Raw genomic sequence first — 23868 nt, forward strand, 5'->3', positions numbered from 1 at the left:
GCCAATGCATCTCAGGCCTTCAGTCTTTCAGCTCACCATCCCACCCGTCCCGCTGAACCCCCCTCGGCCAAACGCTCCTCCCGCGGCCTCCTCGCAGCGGAATCCCCGGTCGCCGCCTCGCCTCACCCGACGTCTCGTTCCATGCCCGACCAGCACCAGCCCCTGGGTCTCCCCCGGTAGCCAGCACGACGGCCGCCCCTCAAGTCCGTGTCAAGTTGATGGGGTCGCGCTCAGTCGCTCGCTGATCTAGATTTTTTTTGTCCTTGTCCACAGTGTGCTGTGCTCGCTGTCCAGCGCCCGACGTCATCGGTGGACGCTCCGTCTTGTCAATCTTCATCTGCCCAGCGTAGCGTTCGTCCCGCCGCCGTCATGTGTTGTCGCACCGTCCGTCTATCGTATCGTGTCGCTCGCGATCGTCAAAGAAGGGGGAGGGATGTCCCAAAAAAACAAGAAAACCAAAAATGCTTGATTCCGCTCAGCCCTTTTTTCGTGTATCTCGTCTCGGCGAATTAATCTGCGCATGCGACCCCCGTAGCCCCCGAAAGTAGGCCGTAGAAAAGGCACCTCATGCGCAAATCAATCACCATCGGCCGGTGACCTTGAAGTAGGCCTTGCCCACGCCGTAGCAGACGCCGTCCCAGACCTCGTACGTCTCGCGCCAGACTGTCCTGAGCGGGTTGCGCCCCGAGCGTCCGTGTCGGTATGTCTGGGTGACCGTCGTCATTCTTCTTATTGTGTGGTTTCCCGTTTGTTGGTGGTGGTTGATGATGTTTTATGGCTTTGGTTTGCTTCTTTCTGATGACTCTTTGATATCTCTACCTCTAGATTGTAATGATTTCTTCAACGGCCTTTCCCTGCGATTTATACATGTCTAGGCATCATCAAACATTGTCAGCCTACCTACTCGCAACAGTCACACACACATCTGCCCGCCGCATCGCCGCCCCGGCCGCAGCACGGCAGTCAAGTCACGAGCCACATCACCTCCCGCTCCCGCGCCGCAGCCACACAGGCACCCGACAAAAGCACACTGCAGCCAAAAACTCCGCCGGCCTTTCCCCCTCCACTCCCGCCTGACAGCGGGTTCCACTGTAGCGCGAACAGGCAAACCACAAGCACCCGGCCGGCGGTGCACCACACCACATGCCCGCACGTCAAGTGGCTGAGGGTGCTCGCCGGTCTCTGTCATTCGTTCGCTGAGAGTATGTTAGTACGAATACTTCCATTTCTACTTCCCCGCGTCTGCGGCCAGTGTGTGTGGTACAGCCCGACTTCAAAGTGCTGAATCAGGCAGGATGGGCGGGCGGGCTTCTTGAGGCGTCCGCTGCTTGGTTGAATGTCGCTCAAGCCTGGGGATTGGCGGGTAGGATCTCAAGTCTTGTTTGGAGGATTCGCATGCAATGTGCTTCTGAAGGTGTGCCCTCCTCTCGGTGAGGTTGGCGATCGCCGTTTGACGTCTGAGGCATGTTTGCTGCATGCCAGCTCCCGTGATGCCACAAGCCTCAGAACCTGTTTCTTCACATTGAATCGTGAAATTTAAAGACCGGGGATGGTGATCTGTGTGAGTCTGGCAACGTGGCTGCCGCCTGCGGTATCAGTGTCGCCTGGGCTGGGTTGACCGCATCTGCGCAGAGGGTCTTGAGCGGGTTTGTCTCACCGCCCATCACGGGACGGGTGCGAACCTCATTCGCCACAATTCCTTTCGACATCACGCAGGTTGGTAGATTTAAGCTAGGAAGCGAGTGATATTTGGAAGAAGCTATTCGAATGTGTGACTCGGCGGATGATTCCCTTCTCCTCCCATTTGCCACACATCCTTCAACCACGTGCAGTCAAATCCTTCAATATCCTCAACATCTGTCCTGTGGACCGTAGCAAATGTGTAAGTAGAAATTGTGGTACAGCCTCTTCCTCCGTTTCGAACCACCGGTGTACGTGTCGTGTGGCTCGTCGGAAGCGAACCGGATCCAGTCCCGCGACTCCTGGACTTGATCGTGGCGGGTGATAGCTTAGCAAGTGTATGTCGTCATGTCTTCACGTTGTGCCGGAGCAAGTGTTGTTGTAAATGCGTTCATCCTTTTGCGCAAAAGTCAGCCTTGCCGTTCTTGCCTTACGGGGTCTTGTGGTATTACTGACCGTATTTGAGCAAGTACTGCGGATCTGTCACATCCCGCCTGATATCGACTGAGAAATGGGCGAAAGTAGTGGCGGCTTCAACGTTTTAATCGATCCGACGACGCTTCGTGCCTGTTCTTCAATGTCAGTGACGTGTTGAGTGAGGCCAAATCTCGGATCAACGTACCTCTGGGGCCGACGTCGGCAACCTGAATGGTGAACTTGGTGCCACCAGCTGTGATGGCGATCTCGATGGGGCTGTTTTCGGTTTCGCGGTGGACGGCATTCTGCTTCTGGTCATCGGAAGGGGTGCTGTCATACACAGTAACGATGGGCGAGAGGACCATGCTGCGGCCAGGCTTCCGGCCAGGCTTGCGGCCGGCCTTGGGCTTGACGGGCGTCACGGGAGGTGTCAAGATCTCGTCGACGGTGTTTGACGCGGCAGGCGAAGCCTTGTCTGTGGCCTCTCTCTTCAAGAGGAAGACCCCGTGGCGGTCCTTGAAGAGCTGGGTGGTGAGATACTGACAGTTGGGTGATCCAGTCTGATGTTCCTCAAAAGGATCATCCTTGGCCTCCCACGCCCACGCCTGCATCTCGCAGAAATCGCACGTCACGCTGTCCGCCTGATGTCTTCTCTCCCCGGTGTATCGGAAGCCCGCACCAGCCATGTCTTCAGGACGCAGTGTGTCCACGGGCCAACGCTCGGCCTCGCCATCAAGGGCCCGGGGCACGAACGAGAGCAAGCGGCAGTTGTATTCGTCCATGTTCATGCTGCAGGAAATGAGTGATCGAAAGAGGGTATATGACTTGTGGAAGAAAGCAATGATTGACAATGTTTGGACGGGGAAAGAGTGTGTGGGTCAGGTGGGACTGTCGCCAAAGTTGGTGGAGGAAGAGGTTTGAGAGAGTGATCTCCAACGAGAATAGGAGGGAAGAGTGTGTGGTTGTGAAAAATTGTCGTGTGGTAGGGCAGAGGGTAAAGTGGTTGGAGCCGAGTTTCGTTTTCGGCCAAGCGACTTGAATGACCCAAGAGAAGGAACGACTTGTCAAAGAGCGTCGAGATATGCGCTTTCCTGTTTTGCTAGGAAAGGCTTCCGGGACAACCAAGAGAAGATGGGATGAAAGGCTAGCGGAAGCATGCTCCAATATGGGCGAGAGGCATCCTGAGTTACAGCAGGTGCCTTGGGAGTTGAAGAGTATTTGATAGACGTTCCTTCTATATGAGAGTTGTGAGCAACCCCCTGTGTTTATCTCAAGGGCTTGACTTTGACGTGAACTGTATTGTTCTGCATTACGAGAAAGATGATCAAAGTTGAAATCTAGTCTGTCTGTTTAAGCAGCTGCAATTCGTTGGGCATGAACATCTTAGAGAGAACGACCGGAGAAGAGACCAGAAATCCGTTTTCCCTCACAACGACGCACCGAGAAGCTCCCCCACAACTGCAATGGAGTCCTTCTTCTCCTTGACCCAATACTGAATCGACGCCAACCCCGTCACAATAACCATGTCCATATCGATACTCTGCGGCGGCACGTACACCTCAAACGCCGGGCTCGTCCCATTCCCGTCAGGCTTCCTCTTCCATCTCGCCAGCAACCTCCCATTCCCGTCCTCCATGAAAATCGTCCCTGTAGAACCCGTCCAACTCGACAACCTCCAGCTGTACCGCACCCCCATGTAATCAAAATCGTGTCCCATGCCTAGATCGTTTCCTTTCATCTTGAACGGCATACCGCGGAAGACAACGTCGATCTTTGAGGAGAGCGAGTGCCGTTGCGCCGTGCCAAGGGCCTGATCCGACATTTGCTGCGCGCGGGGATCGGCGTGGATGACTGTGATGGATTTCTCGTCATTGTTGTGCAGGATATAGAATGGTGTCGCAAAGCCAGTAACCGGGTCGACGCGGTCGACTGTCGTTTGGGCGCCGCCGAAGCGCTTGTTGATGCGGAGGACTTCGCATGGGGGCCCGGTTGGCTGAGGCTCGTCGCTCTTTTGCAAAAATGGCATGCTGCTCGTTGCGTTTGCTTTAGAGACTGCTGGTAGTTGAATGAATTGGTGTTGAGTCGTGTTCTGCAAATCGGGAACCTGTGACGGAGGGGTCGGCGATATTTTATCTTCAACCTGAGAAGCCACCGATGTCAGCGCACCTGCTGGATGTAAGCTCTATCGGTATTGTTCAGGCTAAGACATCCTGTTTCGTGCCCGCAGTTCCCGCTGAAAGACACAGCCAGAGATGCCTAGCCATGCTGAAATGCTGACATTCACTAGGGCTGGTAATCTGTAGGGCTGGTAATCTGTAGGGCTGATGACGTGAACTGAAGCGGACTTCGGCCATCGATAACATGGAGTTGTTCTGTCGACGAGTTGGAACATGCCTGGCAGCTGAAGACTTGGCATGCGTAATTTGACCTCTGTTTGAAGGCTACCTAGACCGTCCAGTGGCTGAAGAGTCTCGGACTTGTGCTGATTGGACAATGCCACGGTTCAGAGGCTAGGAATTATGTGGCTATGGGAAGGTCTTCTTGCCTCTTTGAGATAATGGGGTGCAAGCTGACACCTTAGCGCGATGATCTGGTGGATTGACAGCAACGACTTGCTACTTCCTAAAACGGAAAATGTTCTGTTCTACGCTGATTTCAGACCTGATGCTACTGAAGACTCGATGCACAAGAGGCCATCTTGTAGGCTTCGTTGATGAATAAGATAGATGTCTTCTCAGGCGATCATTCATGAAACCACAGCCGCAGCCGACATTTCATCTGTCGAAAGCTGGTTACGTCTCCTATGCACACGTATAGCTCTGTTTAGAACACACGATTCTTAGCCTTGGTGAATTCTGCACAAAGCCGTGCTTCTCAAAACATCTAAAATCTTGTACATGCCCCATAGCTGAAGACCGTGTCGATGTTAGACACGCAATGAACCACTGGGTGATGTTGCGCCGCCCACTTCACGGAGCTGGGCAGCTGCACTTGAAATTGCCGCAGAACAATCATGTCAGCCTTTATCAAACAGGCGGTCGTATGGGTGAATCCGAGCATCTCGGACTGCGTCCCGACATCGATAGATATTTCCGGGTTGAAGTAGCGGTGCGCGGAAATTTGCGAGACTCGGGAATCGGCGCTGACCAATCACAGGCTGCGGGTTTTGGTGTTTAGCACGATTTGGGCATTTTCGCTCCCATATCCGGCTCGACCTTCCCTCCCTCGTCTCCACCTTCAGCTTCGACATCGTCTCGACATTCCCTCCCAGTCACTAACATCAGTTGGGCTTCGCGAGAGACTCGCTCGAGATGTCGTATAAAATGGGTGATGTGGCAGAAAATCTTTGGCCCAAGGCTAACAGTTGTTGCATTTTCATTTTCGGACCCTTTGAATCATCGGCAATCGCTTGTTTCGTTTACACAGGTTGAAACCACCGGCACCAACCAAGATGACCGTCTTGCATACTCTCGACATAACGGAGGCAACTATCGGCCAATTGCGACATGCACTGTCTACAACAAGATTGACCAGCGTTGACCTCGTGGCGCGCTTCCTACATCGCATTGGGAAGTATGACTGCCGGGGCCCGCTCCTCAATTCGATCTGCGTTCTCAATCCCAAGGTCTTTGAAGAAGCTCAAGCCTCAGACGACTACCGAGCCTCTGGGCAGCCAGCTCGACCCCTTGAAGGCATTCCTTTCACGATCAAAGACAGCTTTCAAGCCAAAGGTCTCACAGTAGCCGCAGGCTCACCGGCTTTCGAACACCTTGTCTCGTCGTCTGATGCGGCAGTCGTGGATCTTCTCCGCGAGGCTGGCGCCGTGCTCATTGGAAAGACTAATATGCCACCTATGGCTGATGGCGGCAGTCAAAGAGGCCTCTACGGCAGATCTCTCAGTCCATACAACCCGGAATTCCTCTGTACTAGCTTCGCTTCCGGCTCATCTTACGGATCTGGCGTGGCTACCACGGCGTCCTTTGCTCCCATCAGCTTTGGCAGCGAAACCGTCTCATCAGGTCGTGCGCCAGCCTCCCACAACGCTCTCATTGCTTACTCCCCTTCAAGAGGGGTCATACCCTCTCGAGGGCTCTGGCCGTTGTATCCCACGTGTGACGTTGTCGTACCCTACACCAAGTCAGTGGCAGACATGCTCCAAGTTTTGGACGTCATTGTTGCCGATGACAAGAACCCGAGAGGCGACTTTTGGCGAGAACAAACGACTGTTTCTATCCCCCAGGTTTCAGACCTTCGTCCGCGGAGCTACAGCAGCCTGATGGATTCTGATTCGTTGAAGGGCAGGCGTATCGCGGTTCCCAAGTGTTACATCGGCAAGAAGACTTTGTCCGGCTACTCCGTAGTTTGCACGGAGGCCACGCGTCAACTGTGGGAACAGGCTCGTGCCGACTTGGAAGCATTAGGAGCAACCATCATTGAGACGGATTTCCCCATGGTAGAAAACTACTCGAAGCAGGATTTCCCGGGGCAGGCCGCCAACGTACCGGGAATGCCAGACACGTGGATGGACACCGAGCGATGCCAAATGATTGCCACCGCCTGGGATGATTTTCTCAAGTACAACAACGACCCGATCTATCTGCGCCTAGAGAACGTGGATAGCCGAAAGATCAACCCCGGATTTGCGCCAATGGACGACCCTGCGGAGTTCACCGAGCAACAAAATCACGTGCGGTACGCGGAGATGATTGACTTTATTCGCAAGCGCCCCGAAAAGATTCAGGACTTGCCCGCATGTGCCGAAGCGTTGGTAGCCTTGGAAGCCGCCCGCAAGAGAGACTTGGAGGATTGGATGGACGAGAACAAGTTCGACGTCCTCGTCTTCCCTACCAACGGTGACGTCGGAAGGGCCGATTCCGAAGAGAGGCGCGATTCAATGCTGCATACACTGCAAGACGGCGTGAAGTACTCCAATGGCAATCGAGCGATGAAGCACCTCGGTGTGCCGGCGGTGACGGTGCCAATGGGGACTCTATCTGACAAGAAAATGCCCGTTGGCCTGACTTTTGCTGGAAAAGGCTGGAGTGATAGTGATCTTCTTCGATATGCGTTTGCGTATGAGACTGCGACAAGACGCAGGGAAAGCCCCCCAGCCACACCTCGGTTGCAAACCGACTTTGTGAAGCTTTCCGGAGGATCTCTGCGCGGAAGTGTCAGTCCGGACTTGGTGATCGAAGACCTCCACGTAGAGAATATCTCTCAAATGGGTTCGGAGATCCGAAAGGTTTCGATCAGGGGGTCGGTTCGTGCGAGCGATCCTGCTGTGGTTACCGAAAACATCCTAGTCTATGCCAATGGCGAGCCGTCTTCCTCGGTTGAGATCAACGGGAAAACGTGGGAGTGGCAAGCTGAGTTGGAGCGGGAACCTGTGATGGAGAAATACCCGACCCCCGGAAAGGTTCCAAGAGATCAAATCATGTTAGTGATTGTGGCTATAACTTCGAATGGGAGATCGGCTGGACAGTTGGTCATGGTTGATTAATGTAGTTGTTCTGACGCGCGGAGATACCCAACGACTGGCCCCTCGAGAACAGATAGGTAAAAAAGCATCCTTGCATATATCATTGAATAAGCTTAATCGGGCTTGCCCAGCGCTTGCGCTTCCGGTTACCTGCTCGGGTAACTCTCTGACCCTGCTGACCAGGGCCTGTTATTTCGCTCCTTGAGAACCCTTATGATCAAGATCTCTGACATCGGCAAGTGGGTAGCACCTGCTAGATCTGGGAAGTCCGAGTCGGTTATGCAGAAGAGTGGTTCATACCCTCGGTATCCCACCGGTCGATGCATCATAGTAAACCCAAAGGAGCATTCGATATATCAGTCTTGATGCAGAATGATCGAACCAGCCAATGACTGCTGTATACCACCGGCAACCCCGCTCTGGAGACAGATTCAATATTGGGTTCGGTTCATCTGATAAGATTAGATGAGATATGATCGACAGGATATCCCACTGGCGGTGAACTTGGAACTGGGAAGCTTTCCGCCAGAATAAGTTGTTTCACGCCGGTGGGATCAACAAATTTGCCTATAAATGATGGGCTGTTTCGCCAAGTGACTGAGTTTGATGTTCAGCCTCAATCAAGCTCAAGATACTTCATAAAATCCCAATACCGGTTCTCTCCGCTCATCGCCACCAACCCGCAAAAATGCAGTTCTCGACCCTCACCACTGTTTTGGCCGTCCTGGCTGCCGCCGTTCCTGCCATTGCCGCCCCCGCAGCCGAGATCCTGGAGCAACGCTGCACCGTTGGTGGAAGTAAGTCATACTTGAATCATCCTGAAAGCTCTTCTAGCATCACTAAATACGGCTGGACATCTGGCTGTTAATCATGAGAACGAATGCTGATTGTCTCTTGAAACAGAGCCCTGCGCCAGCAACGGCGACTGCTGCTCTGGACACTGCCAGATCACCATTGCCGCCACCTTCTGTTCCAACTAAGTCACTTGGCTGAAATGTCGGATAATTGAGGAAGCAAGTTGAAGCGAGAACTCGGAGCGTGAACGAAAGCGCTTTCAAAGTGCGGCTTTACAAATCCTACCTGTCAAAGTCAGACGACACTAGCGTACAATACCCGAGGACAATAATACACAGATTTGTGGCATGCCCCGTTTCTACACATGACTTTCAACTTGTCTTCGATGAGACAGGATGTTGTGATGAAACTGACCTAAGATGATTCAGCGAACTGAAAAGCGAGAAGATCTGTTTATTTTGGAATAAGACTTCCCGTGGTACCGGGAAACGGTAATTTAGCACTATAATATTAAATAGAACTTTTAATAATACTAGATATTCATAACTTAGCGAGCTGAGAAATCGGAAGATCTAGTTGCCACGTGATAAAGAGCTTTAGTTCTCGTCTTGATGTTCGTCGCTCAGAATATTGAGCGGTGTCATCAAACCGAACACCGACTCTGTTATCATTTGCGTATTCAATGGTACGAATAATTGTGGGCACATTAAAGTCAATTTTTAGCCACCTTGGTGTAAACAACAAAGATGATGAATATTTCTTCCCTTCTAACTTTTATTCTTTGCAGTTTGCCGCCTGGAGGCGCACCTTGTTGACTGCCGTATGACTCTCACGGTGAAAAATATTCTAAAGACGATGAAAATCCATCTATGTATTGACACCATTACGGAATGTATGCACGTGTTTCTCCCCCACCCGCAGTCTGCTAATAAACGACGCCATCTACTTTCCTCAGATAATTTCCGAATAGATACTTCAGGATTAACGAGAACCCAAAAGGATAAAACTTTCCTGCAATACGGTAAGAATCTGCTGTCGTAATATGATGTGACTCATCACGTGAAGCGTAACGCACTGAGAACCTGGGCAGTCCGCAGACACAATCCATGCGCTTAAGATCTTGTGGCGTGTGAGTTTAAATTTGTGTCTTGTCCGATTCTCCGTCCACGACCATTAATATCGCCCTTTGCAACACGTGTAACCACAACTCTTTCCCTCCTACATCTATCAGCCATTCTGCATCCACGAATTACTCCACAATACATCTTCCCTCACATCAGTCCTTTGCTGACGGGAGTCAACAACAACCTGTCACGACTTTTCACCATGCCCAACCCCCACCCCACAGATCAAGCCATGACAGTCGAAAGGGGCCCTTGGATGGGAACGTTTGCAGCATCATTCCCACTCGATCCCAAATGGAGTATCATATTTGGCAATCTCCCTGTTTCTATCAGGGACAAAGTCGACATCGTGCGAACAGTACTTCACAAAGATATTAGTACTGAACTGGAAGAAAAGTTTCAAACCAAGTCCCTCCTCATAGCCACAATGGCTCATGGAGACCTGAAGACCGGCTCTAGTATTAATGCGCTTACCGTCGGCGTCTCTTATGATGGCCTGACCGTGGGAAAGGTCAACGGAATCATGCAGGTATTAGCTGAGATTCTGAAGCGCCACGGCCTTGAGGATGATCTTCAAGTCATGCTAGTACACTCAGTCATGGGTTGGTCTTTGGGTAGTCTGCCTATCTACTGAGGAACCTCTCACATCAGTGTCAAACTCAGCGAAGGCTTCGACCGACTTACGACCAAGGTGAGAAAGCCCGCACTTTGTTTGATTCTCAGCACTAATCTCATTCAGAGCTGGAGCCCACGCATGGCGCAATGGAAATACAGTCATGACCTTGATCCTTCGCATGGTATGTTGCAGGTAACATGCTGTGGAGGGCTGATTCACAAGCCCGAAGGCCTCTTCGTTGTGGGCGGTGTATTGGATTTTACAATTGCAAGCTGGCATGTTTAGGCGAAAGCACTGCGTCTTATCTCTCCCTTGTATGCTGTGATGCCGCGCTTCAGTCCAGCTGACTGGGACACAAGACTGTCTCACAACTCTGCGGTGGAACCTCTGGCTCTGGATTTCCGATTGTTGTCATCCCCGCATCCTAACGTCTGAATCTGCAGCGTGTCACTTACAATGCGGTGTCTACTGGATGCGGGGAAATGGCATGTTCGCTGTCATTGACTTGTCCATCAACGCGGGCATCGCCGCTCGTAGTTGCTGATGTTAACAGACCGTCACCATGTATGTACCACCAGGCGCACCAACAGGATGACATAAGATTCATGAACAAGAACCTGACTTATTAAGCATCATCACATGCATCCAGCGGGTGAACAATCTGCCCGATCCAAGATCTTAACTGTTGTGACTAATATGCGCTCAAAATCATATTTGCCGACGTCGACTGAATCATGGTGAACAAAAGACCGCACGACGGAGGCATCTCCGCTGCCGGGGCGGATCTTGGGAAGCCGAAGCGGCCCAGAGGCTAGAACTCCTCACGGGTCTCGGCAAGTGCCAGTGTCGGGAAAGGTGCGGACATAAAATCGCTCAATTTGTAAGATCTTTCGGACTTATTGCGAGCGACTATGATAAGAAAAACCTGCAGACTGACAATGGACAATGAAATCGCAAAATTCTCGTGAGGGGAATCCAAAAGATCCTGGCGTTTTCTACCGGTTGCATACCGGTTGCCGCCTTTGAGCAACGCCACTGTAAGACATTTCTCGTTACATAAAAGTACCGGCCTATTAATTTTTGCTGCGCCCTCTTACAATGCGGCTCATCCCATTGGCGAAGACCGGCCGTCTCGGCTGCATGGATACAGCTGCAAGCACTTTTGGCCAGAACGTCGCGAGACCCATCGCCAGCTGCCGACATGACGCCAACGCGCCGTCACGCATCCATCACGGCCGCTGGGACGAGAGGTTTTCTGCCCGGCTGACGGCGTGGGAAGCTGGCGGCGGGACGGGAGAACTGGGCAGAGGAAGCGGGGTGTACCACACGACCAAGTCTCTCAGCTGTGCCGTGTGCCCTGTTCTCGGGTACTTGGATGTGGAAGAGTGACCTGGTGTCTGGGTTCCTTGGAAAGTTTTGACGAGCAAAAAGCAAAATAACAGCTGGCACAGAAAGCCGCCCAGGCTTGGAGCCTTGTGGGACCTGCCGTGGACCAGTTGGAGCGGTTTCTGAGGAAAAGTCTACTTCCTTTGGTGTCAAAGTACGGTTGCACCGCATCTTTCTGAGAAATCCGCCCTGGCGATCGCTGCAAAGCTACGTTGTCGTGGCTGCTCCAAGGCTTCTGGATGCGAATTCTCTCGTTCCGGCTGGATGGACCAGCATGTCCGGCTCTGCGGGTGGCCCGCCGACTGTTCCGCGCCGAGTCAAGCGTCAGGGCTGGAACCGCGTGGCGTCAGGTTCCCACGCGCACTCCAGGCCTTCTGTTTCGTCCGCGGCTTTTTTGCCTTGCTTCTCTGCGTTGTTTCCCGCTGAGCGGTGCGCCGTGTACCTGCATGATCCATCTGTGCCATCGTTGATCCGCCGTCCCGTCAGCCCAAGTAGAGGGGAAAGGCGACATGCAAACGTGTCTGTTGGCGGACGAGCACATGACACATCGCACGCATGTCCGTCCCATCGCCATCCCATGTCCGTCCCATGAATCCTTTGTATCGTCCGTCCACCGACAATTCAGCAAACCCTTCAACAACCCACTGCCGTGCCTAGGGCAAGCTACACACAAGCACCACGCAAACCAACATGACTCCCGTGTGCCGTGCCGTCCACCACCCTTCCTGACTCCCGTAGCCCCCGCTGTGCCGCCTCTTTGGTCCCCCTTTAGCCCGTACTAACTGTAGCTAGGCCTTCCCTCGGCTCCTTTGGGGCTTTGGCGCTCCCTTGTCCGGCGCCCAAAGAACGTTTGGTTCCTGGCGGTTCCTGTCACTAAACTCTATTCGGTCGTCCGAAGGGGACCCATGAGCGATTTTCACCCCTGACAGCGCGCATCCTCCTTTCCCTCTTGGGCCTTGGCCATGTTTCCTCATGGCTGATTTCCCCGAAACCGTTCACAATGGGCTTGAAAACTCAACCTTCTCGAGGGGCGTTCCCGGCCTAGCGTTGCGCTCTTCCACCCCCTCAATTAGGGCTCTGACAACTCTGTTTGTGACCTTGTTTCTCCATGTTGCGATGGATCACCGCAGCGTCAGGGACGTTTCCAGTGGTTCCACGACTTGCTTGTCAGATTCCTGGCACTTTTTGATTGACCAGCTCGACCCGACTCGCGCCTGCGGGTCGGGAGGCACCCACAGCCTCGGCCCTTGCTGACTCTCTCAATCTCACTTTTCCCCCAAAGGATCATTTCAGCCGACCGTCATCATCGACTGCGGCGTAGCTGTGGGGTCGCCGACGCCTGCTGCATGGGTCTCCGTAGATGGACCGAGCATTGGACTCTGGTTCGTCGTCCGTGTGGGTGACATCTCATCTCCCCTGGGTACAACGCTGTTATTCAGCTTTGCCATCTGCTCGTTTTGCAGACATGGGACTCTCATATATAAGCTCCCCCAGTTTCATCTTCTCCGGGATGCTTCTGTTCTGATCACCAACCAACCATCCTTACTCTTTCTTCTCTTCCTCCAGTCACTCCCTCGGCCGGCACCGAAAGCTCTACAGATCAGGAACCAGTCCTTGATACCAACTACTAGCTTCACTCCTTTGCAAGCATACCATATCCAGTCTTTCTGAGAAAGAATCTCATACCTCGATCTCGAGCTTTCAACCCCGGCAACCGACCCATTTTAGGAACAGATTCAGATTTCACATCTTCCACTTCAACAACAGCCAATATGTTCGCTACCGCTTTCACCACCATCCTCGCTGCTTCGGCCAGCTTGGTCTCCGCCGCTTCCATCCCGATCCGCGACTCCGGCAAGGCCGGTACCGCGGGCATGACCCCCCACGACGCCTTCTCCTCCTCCATCGGCGTTCTTGGCTGCAAGATCAACACCAACCGCGTCGCCTACTGGCCCAACTCTGTCGGCTGCGACGACATCTGCGTCAAGGTCACCAACGGCGAGCGCTACGTCCATCTGCTCCGCATCGACCAGTCCGGCGGTGCCTACGACATCTCTTACGACGCCTGGAACTACCTCAGCACCGGCAAGGGCGCCGCTGAGGCTCCCAGCCAGGGTGGTCCCATCTCCATGGAGTGGGAGGCCGTCCCCGCCAGCGAGTGCGGTTTCCTCCTCAAGGACAACGGCAAATTCCCTCTCTCTGCCGCCAACAGCATGAACTACCTTGCTTCCTGCCTGGCCCAGCCCAACAGCTTCGTCGCCAAGAACTACGCTCTCTACAACATCCAGAACTCTGCCTGCACCTGGGGCGTTGACGAGCTCTGCAACCTCGATCTCGCTGTCAGCAACCAGGCTTCCTGCCCCAGCGGTCTCGGCGTCACGACCGCTCTCAAGGACCAGCCTGTTACCAACATCGCTTACGGCACCGGCGTCGCCGCCGTCGCTGTCCAGTAAGCGCATTTGCACGGGATGCAACCAGGATACCACATTATGATGCATACGATCTTATGATACTTGTATATATATTATAGAAAGGCTCCGAGCAGGGCCAATTTTGTTCGCAATCACAGAAGTCTTTCACTTGATCCTTGTGGCTTCGTATCTTTTCCATGTGGAAGTGAATGTGAAATTGGTCGATGGTTTCTTGATGTAAAGTTGAACAATGTCACCCTTGTCCGTCGCCAATGAAATGTACGTATCCATACAGCGTCGACGTGCCAATGTTGATCCCAATCCAGCGCCCTTGGCCCAAAAGCAAAGCGAAGTCGGTTCGCTCAGCATCGGGAAATAAATTCAAACGTCGTCCCACCCACCCTGGAGGTGTGATAGATCATCGCCGATGGCCTGATGCTTGCTTCTTGTTGGGATTCTAGCCATCCATGCGTCTTAGCCGGCAAGTCTATGAACTAAGGCAGCTTGAAACGAAACTGCCTTCTGACTGGTCAGCGTAATGCGACTCCTCATGCAAGTCAGCCGCGCTCGATGGCGACAGAAATACCTCGTAGGATTTGCTGTGCCGCTCAATCAGACGTTCTAGTGCCTGTTTTATCACTCTGCAGTGCATAACAGCCGCGGCTGCAGCCCAGTTGAAAGAAGTAAGATATCAAAGCGGTTGCATTCGCGCCAACCCCCAAGATGATGCCATAAAAAGTGCAAGGCCATGTCATATTTCTAAGACATTGAGATAGACTTGCTGAGAATGTGACACGACTATGGAGCCACAAGCAGAACCATGTTGAAGAGCCAGATCGAGGGACCGCCTGATTTTCCTGTGCTAGAGCGACTACTCTTTGCCGCCGCCGCCGCCGCCGCCGCCGCCGCCGTCGTCGTCATTACTATCGTCTTCGCTGCTATCGTCGTCGCTGTTATTATTATTATCACTTATACTATCGATGACGTTAGGAGTAATTAAATATACGTGAAATATACACAGACACAGGAGAATGAGGCGGTCTCTAGGATTAGACTGCTGTTGTCTCCATTGACCAGAGTGAAACGCACGGCATACGGTCTCAGACTTCGGCGTAATGCAGAACAGATCCTTCATAGACTTGAACAAACTATTAATTATCCGCCGTAAAATTGGCGTCGAAGATGCTGGGACACTATGGAGATAATCTTTCCTTCTTTTGAAGGCTATCAAACGTTCAATTTACATCAATGAGAATACCTGACAACCTAGCAAACCTTTACCCATGATCCGCCGTCCATGATCTGACTTGGCTTCAAAGATGCCACTCCCACCCTTTCGTATGTGCCCTGACTACGTTCATCCAAGTTTTCTATAAGCTTCCGTATGATCAGACCGTGTGAAACCCGTACCTCCATGCTGTTCTCATCCTTATCACAGCCAATGACAGCAAATAACAGGTCATGAACCTCGAAATTGTTCCGATCGTCAAATATGGCGTTCTTCAAAAGCTCAGCTTTGGAGAGCTTCAAATCCTTGGCCAGGGCGCGTACAACTGGAGCACCGCTGGCAGTCCTCACGCCGGTATATCCCATTGAGCCTCCGGACGCCTCGCCGATGAAGGGGCTTTCAATGTCATTTGTCCATTTGACACTGTCGAACTTAAGATCCATGTACCTGATAGCGCCCATCTTGGAGAACCATGACCAGCTCGGCACGTGGCGACCTGATGGCTGTGCAATGCTTTTGATTGGCTCGGCTTGGTTTCGCCTCCAGAGAAGCCCGCGATGCAGGTATATCGCAAACAACCCATATGTTGCCCGAGTCTCGAAGGCTCTTGCCAACCGCTTTTGAAGACCTAGTATAGCGACTGCTCGGTCTGATGCATACGAAAACTCTAGAGCAGAGTAACGCTCGTATAAGTCTTGGATCAGCATCTGTCGGCCATCCTTGTAATGGTTGAGCGCCGAATGGGGGAAGTTTGCGTCGCTGAGGAATGCGGCCTTGGAGCTAAACGCACATTGTTAGTAAATTGTCCATCATCTCCACCGATGAAACTCACTTGTAAAGACACCTCAAAGTCTCGCAACGGACGCCTGATCCGCACTCCCAATACACCTGCGTAGAGGTGTAGTAAATAGTGCGGCGTGAAAGCGCTCTTTCCTGGAACACCCAGCCGCGCTTGCTGATTTCTCCGAGTTCCACATCCCGGTGGAAGTCATCGATGGCTGGGCACACATAAAGAGGCTGCTTACCATCCACCTGAACCTGAACACAGGCCCGGGAGGGTCTTTCTCCAAGGAACCCGTCTAGGGATGATTTGGCGGACACTGCGCTTATAGTCACATATGCGGAGCTGAAGACTTCTTCCATCTTAGAAGACTCCACTTCCCAGTCTTGCGCATCGTCCTGAATGATGCAAATAGAGTCAATCCAGAGATATCTGACCCCAAGGCCTCGAGTGACGGTTACAGCGTCTTTGAAATTCTGGGGGAGCCGCTCAAACTGGATCGATCTCTGCAGTTGGCTGATATTGTCTTTGTAGAGGCAAAACCTTTGATGTTCCTCGAGTTTCCCCCAGCAGTGACTCAGAGCAACGTAATCAGAAACTGGCACTGAATCGGATGGCACAAGGCGAAGTCCATCGCGTACATCAATGAGACGTGTCGGCGAGCTAGTGACATCGCGATACTTGCTGCGGCGGCATACCTCGTGAGACGCATCGAAATCGCATGACCTGACCCACTCGCTCAAAATGGTGAACTGTTCAGGACTTGCCTGACTGGGTAGCATCGGTAGGCCTTCCTGCGCTTCCCCTTGGGAGATACTTCCTGATTCCATCGTCAATAACTGCACCATTTGATGAACTATGCGGAACATTCAAATACCTGGTGGTTTGTAAATGGAGAGAAGATCCGAGCCATTCTCTGCGTGTATTGTACCGCGCTGCAATTGTAGTCTTGACGATAGCGGCATATGTGCCCGTTGAAGAGCTTGGCGGACGAGATTGCATAGTCCACATCCCTGTTGAAATACCCAAGGTCCAGCTAAATTGGCCATGTTCATTGCAGTGCATCGATTGCATAATCTCGTGTCGCCATCCTGAGTTGGCTGCAACTGACGCCAAAGAGTAGTCTTGGAAAGTTTCGCTGCAAGGTCCTCATCTGGAGTCGAATCCCATACATCGTTGAACTTGCTTTCTAGCTGGTGCACATTAGCTGGCCGATTTCTTGCCTGGACTCTTGGAAAGGCAATGCTTACGATCTAGAGTTGGTTAGAAAGTGTCCTTGGGTTCTAAGAGGCAAGCTGGCGCGTTGCTCAGCAATCGGTACTTACCATGTTCTACGTGGGAGGAAAGAAAGGTGAGTTAGCAGTGGTCATTTGCACGAGCCATCCACTAAGACTTTACCTACATACTTCAAGGTCCCTTGTCAGTCTCAAGAAATTTCTGGGATGTAAATCAAGGCTAGCTTGCTCTTACTTTTTGATAATCCGCCTTGTTTCGGGATCGCTGATCTGATGGAAAGAGCCCACCATTGCGTTGGAACCGAGGATACCTGGACGACCGCAATGGAATGTACCACGGATCTTCCAATCGCCTGCTGATATCGTTAAGGAGTGCCTCAGTTTCGTGGGCAGTCAAACGGTGTGCCTCGGACGGAGTTTGATCATTTGATGGATTAAAGACTAAAAGTTGATGGCTGATAAGATCGAAAAGGTCTCCATAAACTGTGTTGCGTGGGAAATCCTTCCTCATAATATCAATGCATTGTTTCACAACCGGATTTATGCTGTATGTCTTGTTAAAAGTTGTGGAATTGGAGACCCGTTCCCAAAAGAAGTCGGGCGTGCTTCGTTGAAAAGTTTCAACATCATCGTTGCCGTATGCCAGCCATATGAGCAGCTCGAACATGACACAGCCCATTGACCACATGTCATATGATCTTGAGCGAGGCGGATTGCTACGATGATATTGCTCTCCATCCGTTTCTGGGGCCTGGTAGCGACGTGTGCCGGTTGGTGTTGTGGTTTGAATGACAAGCTCCTCTCTCTTCCTGGTGTCAGCGTCCAGTTGGTGAAATGTGGCCAGGCCAAGATCAGCAATCTGAAGCTCGCCTTTATTTCGTGCATCCTTGAACCACAGTATATTGTCAGGCTTCAAATCGCCATGTCGACAGTTGGAGTCGTGCAGCTGGCCGAGGGCTAAGAAGATACCCCTAAATTGATTGACAATCCACTCCATCCCGGCTGGGTCGAGGGGACCAGCCTTCCAGCATCTCCAGCAATTGCTCAGGCTACCTCCGTCCGCCCAGGGGAAAAGTAAGCACTTGTCTCCGTTGATCTCGTAAGCAGCTATAGGCTTAATCAGATTTGGGGTCGTATTGTTCTTGAGCGCATTGAGATTCTCGGCTTCCTTTCTGAAGAATTTGGCGAGATCTGCGTTGTCATTCGCCTTCTTCACAGCCAGTTTGATTGAAGGCTTTTCGGCATTCTAATACTACTTAGCCTCAGTACCAGAAAGTGCTCAAAAGGCTAACCTACCGCACTTGATCCGGGAAAGCGTATGTGCGCGGAGTGCATCTCGTAGCAGGAGACTTCACCAAAGAACCCCCTACCCTGGGGCTTGAGAGGAGCCTTTAAGTACGGCATAATTGTGCCTGGAGGAAAACTGAAGTAGAATTTCGCAGTCGTGTCGAAGAATGGCACTGCAATTTGCCGCTGATATCGTTCAAAGGCGTCGCGCACGGTACGAGTCCATTCTGGTGAGAGGAGACCTGTTGGGTTTTCCGGCGAATTGATCGATGAAAGTGTCCATTGCTGTGACTTTCGATCAACAGTGAATTCAACAGGTAGCCATTCATCTGTAAACCCATTCGCCATCAGCTCTCTTAACAAGTGTATCTTCTTGTCCTTAACTGTTGACATCAAGATAAGAATGAGGAAGGTCTTTCGAGCAAGCCTGGTGACAAAATCAAGTAGAACCGGCGCATCCTGAACGGCAGCGTCTCTCAATGCTCCATTTACTTTTTCGTGCACGACCAGTTCTTGTAACCTGTTGTAAGGTAGAAACTTCTGTCTCTCATGGTTGAACTCAAAATGGATGTCGACTTCCTCTCCTAGCTCATCACAAGTATACTGGATTTCACCCATCTTCTCCAAGATGCCACTCAAGAATAGCAGTGAATAGTGAATGTCCAATTGGGGGAGACTTTTATCGATTCGCGTGAGGTTGGCAGAAGAGTATCAGTATTATTTGTAATCTTGGCGCTTAGGAAGCCTGTGATAATCTGTACGTCCTGGCTTCCTGCTTGTGGTTAAGTATTCAACCTGCGGCGTTGTATTGAGGCACAGATCGGTGAGGAGAAGGCTCATGTACTTCAGGCGGGGCATATCACCGATGCCAGTGAAATCGCCAAGCAATGGCTGCCTGCTAGTAAAGATATTCGATGCCAGTCTGGACAAGTACAATGACAAATCGAATAGCGGGGAACTGGATAGTTTTTGGAAGAGTTATGAAAACCAAGGACGCATTGAAGGGACGACGTTGGCGAAGTTTTCAATCTAGTAAGTATCCGAGTCATTCACCTAAGAGCTCATAGAATGAAAGACGTTCTCGGGATATCAAGAGCTTGTTGTCAGTCTCTAGCGGACAAGATGCCTAAGATCGACGATCCGTCGTCGGAGGTGGCGGGATGGTAAGGTCGGCTCCGTGGGTCGCAAGTTCAGAAGGCAACCAGAACAGCAGTCAGCCTACAGGATGCCTAATCTGTCTTGCAGCTGGTTGCATGTGAGGCATTGTTCTAATTTCGGCAAGACATAATCAGGCTGTGGAAGGGCGATGCGCCACCACACTGACACAGCCATCTTCACTCACCGAAAAGTTGCATGCATCCAACCAGTCATACGTCACTGCCGCTGGCTGAACTAAGGCCAATAAGCCTTATCAACCGCAGAATTAGTGTGTCTGAACGACTGATTTCGTATTGTGTCGATTTCGCAAGGTCTTATAATAACTCCGTCGCCGGTGGGTTTTCGCGCATGAAATAGTGTGAGCGCTACGATAAAAAGTACCATTTTATTTTCCTTTGTTTCCACTTGGCATCTTCGACTATGCTCGCGATATCACAGCCAGACCTTGAGTTCGTCCGGCAGGATCAATATGTCAAGGTTTTGACGGAGCATCACGACCGCATACACCCGCGAGACTTGTCCAGATTTCTTTCCTATTCTTATGGAGACAATAAGTTCAAGATATTTCTGAAAAGAAACATCTATATCATCTATGTCAAGCAAGAGCCGGGGAGCGAGCTCGTTGACCACTTGGTACGACCCTAGAAATGCGTTCTGCAAGCGTTTAACTAATCAGACCCCGCGATAGTTCACAGGACAGACAAACCAATCTGCAGGACCAGGAGAACAGACTTCGAAAATCCTCGCGTCACAAGATTACCGTCAAAGGCTCAAAGATGTCGGCTTGGCTGAGAATATTCTGAAGATGACTAGGGTGGCAAGACTTGAGGCGTAATCCCAACTGCACGGGTCCAAAGGCGGTACGAGCCATCACCGTCGTCGTTGTCATCTTCGTCGTCGTCGTCGTCGTTGTCGTCGTCGTTGTCGTCGTTGTCGTTGTCGTCGTCGTCGTCGTCGTCGTCGTCGTCGTCGTCGTCGTCGTCGTCGTCGTCGTCGTCGTCGTCGTCGTTATCAAATATCCGTAAAGCCAAATCCCCTAACACAAAAGTAATAATAATCAAAAACAAACGAAACGATTTAATACCAGAAGAAGTATTCTGAGATAACAAGACTTCCGTTGCCGCGGGCGGGCAGAGTTCTACAGGCGGAGTGCACGTGTACGCAGATCACTTTCGTTAAAAGGGGGGCCAGAACGCGGGCGTTAGTTATTCGCGATTGAGCACATCTCAGGCATGGGCACGATTTCATAGTCAAAAGAAGGCCTGAAAGAAAAATTCTCGTCAAATTTCTTACTTTCATGCAAATTACGACGCAAAATTGAATCCCCGATCGCATTCCTGAACGATGAAGGACCCCTTCCGAATGCGGGATCGAAGCAACGAGGCATCCAAGACAAGGCAACCCTTGGCAGTCAGATTTCAATGATATGTAGCTCCACAGACTCGTTCGCCTCGGCTGGTCTCGGAAGAGGGGCAGTGCATATTATCTCGGCTGATTTGTTGCGCAATGTCGGGCTTAAACCAATCGATGGTGCAGTCGCACATGACCCAGATGAGGCGCGAGATTGTGTCCAAGATCTGTACCAAGCCGCTAAGTCACCAATAATAAACAAATATCATTTTTTGAGGTACATTCGATATTCTTTGAGACACCGAAGATGAGGCTGAAGACGATCAAGCTCAGGGGCTGACACAAGGCTCTCTCTTCATCAACTCGTAACACGTGCTAGGAGGTATGGGGCGAGGTGCGTTACTGACAATCAGTTTGGAGCCCCAAGTAACCTCGAACCATAACCATCCTTCAATTACCTTCCGGGAACCCAAGCGCAAGTGTTTGTCCGTTCTCGATGATCTTTTAGGAAATCAACGCAGTTTCTCCCAAACTTAACATTCGAATCTCCTGGACAAGTCCCTTGTCATCTAACACCGGGTGTCACAATAGACTAACCATTCAATGTCGGCCGCGTCCGAGGTTAGTCACATCTTCCGTCAAGTCTTTCATCTTCACAGCCTTCTTGCACAACAAGGGAAGGTTCGTCCAGCCCACGATCAAGGCTGACGATGAATATTAGGACAAAATGGCCCTGCAATCCAATGATACGCAGGATTACGAAGTACGATATACTGGCGGGAGTTCAGCGACCGAATCTTTGCAAAGGCCTTTGTCTATCCGATTTCGCGAAAGAAACTCGTCCATATCCCTGTCGTCTGGGAACCAATCCAGTCCGGCGATAGTCCTGTCTCCAACCGATTCTGCCTACAACACGCCCACAAGGATAAGTCTTCCGTGGCAAAACAACTACTTCACAGGAGACACAGAGACATCCTACGAGAGTTCAGATAACGTGCTGGCAAGCAGACGCTTCTCGATCACATCAGGCAGTCGTTCCGTCTCACCTGTACGAGATCTGGGTATCAGCGCCACCCAAAGTTCTCAAAGTTCAGTTACCAGCGACGACGGCGAAGATGACAGCATAAGGTTTCCGATCGAAGGTTGCATCCGCCAAAAGATTAGGGACAGACTGGAGTGGAATCAGATGCATGCGGAGAAGAGGGAGCAGTACTTGCCGATTGACTCTTTTGAGGAGATCTTTACAGTCTTGAACATCACACAATTAATGCAAGAGAAGTTTCCAGAGTTGGTCGAAGGAGATCTGGAGGAGAAAGTCCTACGAATCACTCAATGCGAACAGAAATGCCCAGCAGAAACAGATGGTAGTCGGATAATCGGACGGCGGCGGATCCTCGCAATACTCATTCATATGGGTCAACTAGACCACATCGATGCCTTCATTGAAGAGAACGTATGTGACGGTCATCTACCTATCCAATACACCGAGAGAGACAACAGGGTGTTCGTCGACCGCGCTTCTCAACATAATGAAACGCTGTTCCGCAGTTGGGAAAGATTTCATATTGATCAGTTTCACAATTACCAAAATGTCTTTTTCGTCCCGTTTTTCGACATTGGCACGGGCTTTGGAATAAACTCGTACGATTTCGAGTCTGATATCAGGCTTCCTTGGAAGGAACATGAGCTTAAAACCAATGGCGGAAACGGAGTCATATATCGGTTGCTCATGCACCCCAGTCACCATAATTTCAAGGAAACCAGGGTACGTTTCCAAACTTTCAGGCTCCCGTGCCCTATCATAGGCTAATAATTGCCAGTCATCAGATGGATCTATCTACTTTGCGGTCAAAGAAGTCGATGCCGTTGACCGGTTGAGCTATAAACACGAACTAAAAGCTCTGGAAAGGTCCGGTGCATACGTGAAGCAAGAGAAGCATCTGATCAAACTTTTGTTCACCTACCAATATCGAGGAAGACTTTATCTTGTATTTGAATGGGCAGATGGCAACCTGATGGAGTTCTGGCAGAATCCATTAGTTCATCTTGAGCCATCCCTAACAAGAGAAAAGTGGGCGATTGAACAATGTTGGGGCATTGCTAACGCAATCGCATTGATCCACGGACTATCTCGCTTACAAAAGAGCGAGCGATGCTCTATGTCAGAATCTGAAAGAGACGCGTACAGTAGCTGGGGTCGCCACGGAGATATAAAGCCAAACAACATTCTCTGGTTCTCATCATACGGAGATGATCGCAATCTTCTTGTGGTTTCCGATCTTGGACTCACTAGATATCACTCGGCGGCCACCAAGTCACTTGTGTCGCGCATTGACGGCTGTACCCCTACATATCGAGCCCCAGAGTTCGACTTGCACGAGCCCATAACTCCAACTTATGATGTTTGGAGCCTGGGCTGTGTTTATATTGAGTTCTTTACGTGGTACGTCGAAGGGATGGAAGGTTTCATGGAGTTCGAAGACGCAAGGACCAATGATTACTATGAATTCGAGGACGTTTGCTTGCCTGAGGTGCTAGAGGATAACTATTTCGTTATTTTGCAAGCCGAATCCGCCGGACGGAGATGGAGGCATGCGACGCTGAAGTCAAGTGTCACCGAAGTAAGTCTCACCAAGGTCCAATTCAGATTATGTGACTGACAGTTTTGTTTCCAGTGGTTGGATAGGCTGAGACGTAATGGCCGTTGCACAACTGCGATCTCTGAGTTCTTGGACATCATTGAGCAAAAGATGCTTGTTATAGATGCCAAAGACCGCTCCCACATGGACACGATTACAAGCGAGATAGCTGGGGTATATGAAAAGCTGCGGTGATATCCAGCCGGCCTCGTATTCGAGTTTGGGGCTCTAGAGGCTTCTATACATACTTATGAGTTTTGCTGTCCGGGCTAGTAGTAAGCA

General features: G+C 51.3%; 8 protein-coding genes across 8 annotated transcripts; 4 read left to right on the top strand and 4 right to left on the bottom strand.

Moving 5' to 3' along the window:
• Positions 1–2221: 2221 nt before the first annotated feature.
• On the bottom strand, positions 2222–2885 carry GCG54_00012682 (uncharacterized protein; the record flags this gene model as incomplete). Its single annotated transcript, XM_045412556.1, has 2 exons — positions 2222–2247; positions 2303–2885. The coding sequence occupies 2 exons, from the start codon at positions 2883–2885 to the stop codon at positions 2222–2224; spliced, it is 609 nt and encodes a 202-aa protein (XP_045267261.1).
• Positions 2886–3523: 638 nt separating this feature from the next.
• Positions 3524–4123, bottom strand: GCG54_00012683 (uncharacterized protein; the record flags this gene model as incomplete). Its single annotated transcript, XM_045412557.1, has 1 exon — positions 3524–4123. The coding sequence occupies one exon, from the start codon at positions 4121–4123 to the stop codon at positions 3524–3526; it is 600 nt and encodes a 199-aa protein (XP_045267262.1).
• A 1425-nt stretch (positions 4124–5548) lies between these two features.
• On the top strand, positions 5549–7597 carry GCG54_00012684 (Glutamyl-tRNA(Gln) amidotransferase subunit A; the record flags this gene model as incomplete). Its single annotated transcript, XM_045412558.1, has 1 exon — positions 5549–7597. One exon carries the CDS (start codon positions 5549–5551, stop codon positions 7595–7597), a length of 2049 nt encoding a protein of 682 aa, XP_045267263.1.
• A 2100-nt stretch (positions 7598–9697) lies between these two features.
• Positions 9698–10129, top strand: GCG54_00012685 (uncharacterized protein; the record flags this gene model as incomplete). Its single annotated transcript, XM_045412559.1, has 1 exon — positions 9698–10129. The coding sequence occupies one exon, from the start codon at positions 9698–9700 to the stop codon at positions 10127–10129; it is 432 nt and encodes a 143-aa protein (XP_045267264.1).
• Positions 10130–13269: 3140 nt separating this feature from the next.
• Positions 13270–13950, top strand: GCG54_00012686 (uncharacterized protein; the record flags this gene model as incomplete). The annotated part of the gene is made up of 1 exon (XM_045412560.1): positions 13270–13950. One exon carries the CDS (start codon positions 13270–13272, stop codon positions 13948–13950), a length of 681 nt encoding a protein of 226 aa, XP_045267265.1.
• A 1224-nt stretch (positions 13951–15174) lies between these two features.
• Positions 15175–16747, bottom strand: GCG54_00012687 (uncharacterized protein; the record flags this gene model as incomplete). Its single annotated transcript, XM_045412561.1, has 2 exons — positions 15175–15916; positions 15969–16747. The coding sequence occupies 2 exons, from the start codon at positions 16745–16747 to the stop codon at positions 15175–15177; spliced, it is 1521 nt and encodes a 506-aa protein (XP_045267266.1).
• Positions 16748–16786: 39 nt separating this feature from the next.
• On the bottom strand, positions 16787–19057 carry GCG54_00012688 (Serine/threonine-protein kinase nekl-2; the record flags this gene model as incomplete). The annotated part of the gene is made up of 3 exons (XM_045412562.1): positions 16787–17170; positions 17388–18398; positions 18449–19057. The coding sequence occupies 3 exons, from the start codon at positions 19055–19057 to the stop codon at positions 16787–16789; spliced, it is 2004 nt and encodes a 667-aa protein (XP_045267267.1).
• A 2617-nt stretch (positions 19058–21674) lies between these two features.
• GCG54_00012689 (uncharacterized protein) lies at positions 21675–23781 on the top strand (the record flags this gene model as incomplete). Its single annotated transcript, XM_045412563.1, has 3 exons — positions 21675–22712; positions 22768–23568; positions 23623–23781. 3 exons carry the CDS (start codon positions 21675–21677, stop codon positions 23779–23781), a joined length of 1998 nt encoding a protein of 665 aa, XP_045267268.1.
• Positions 23782–23868: the final 87 nt, after the last annotated feature.

This window comes from Colletotrichum gloeosporioides (genome assembly GCF_011800055.1).
Source record: "Colletotrichum gloeosporioides strain Lc1 chromosome Unknown consensus_24, whole genome shotgun sequence".
NCBI lineage: Eukaryota > Fungi > Ascomycota > Sordariomycetes > Glomerellales > Glomerellaceae > Colletotrichum > Colletotrichum gloeosporioides.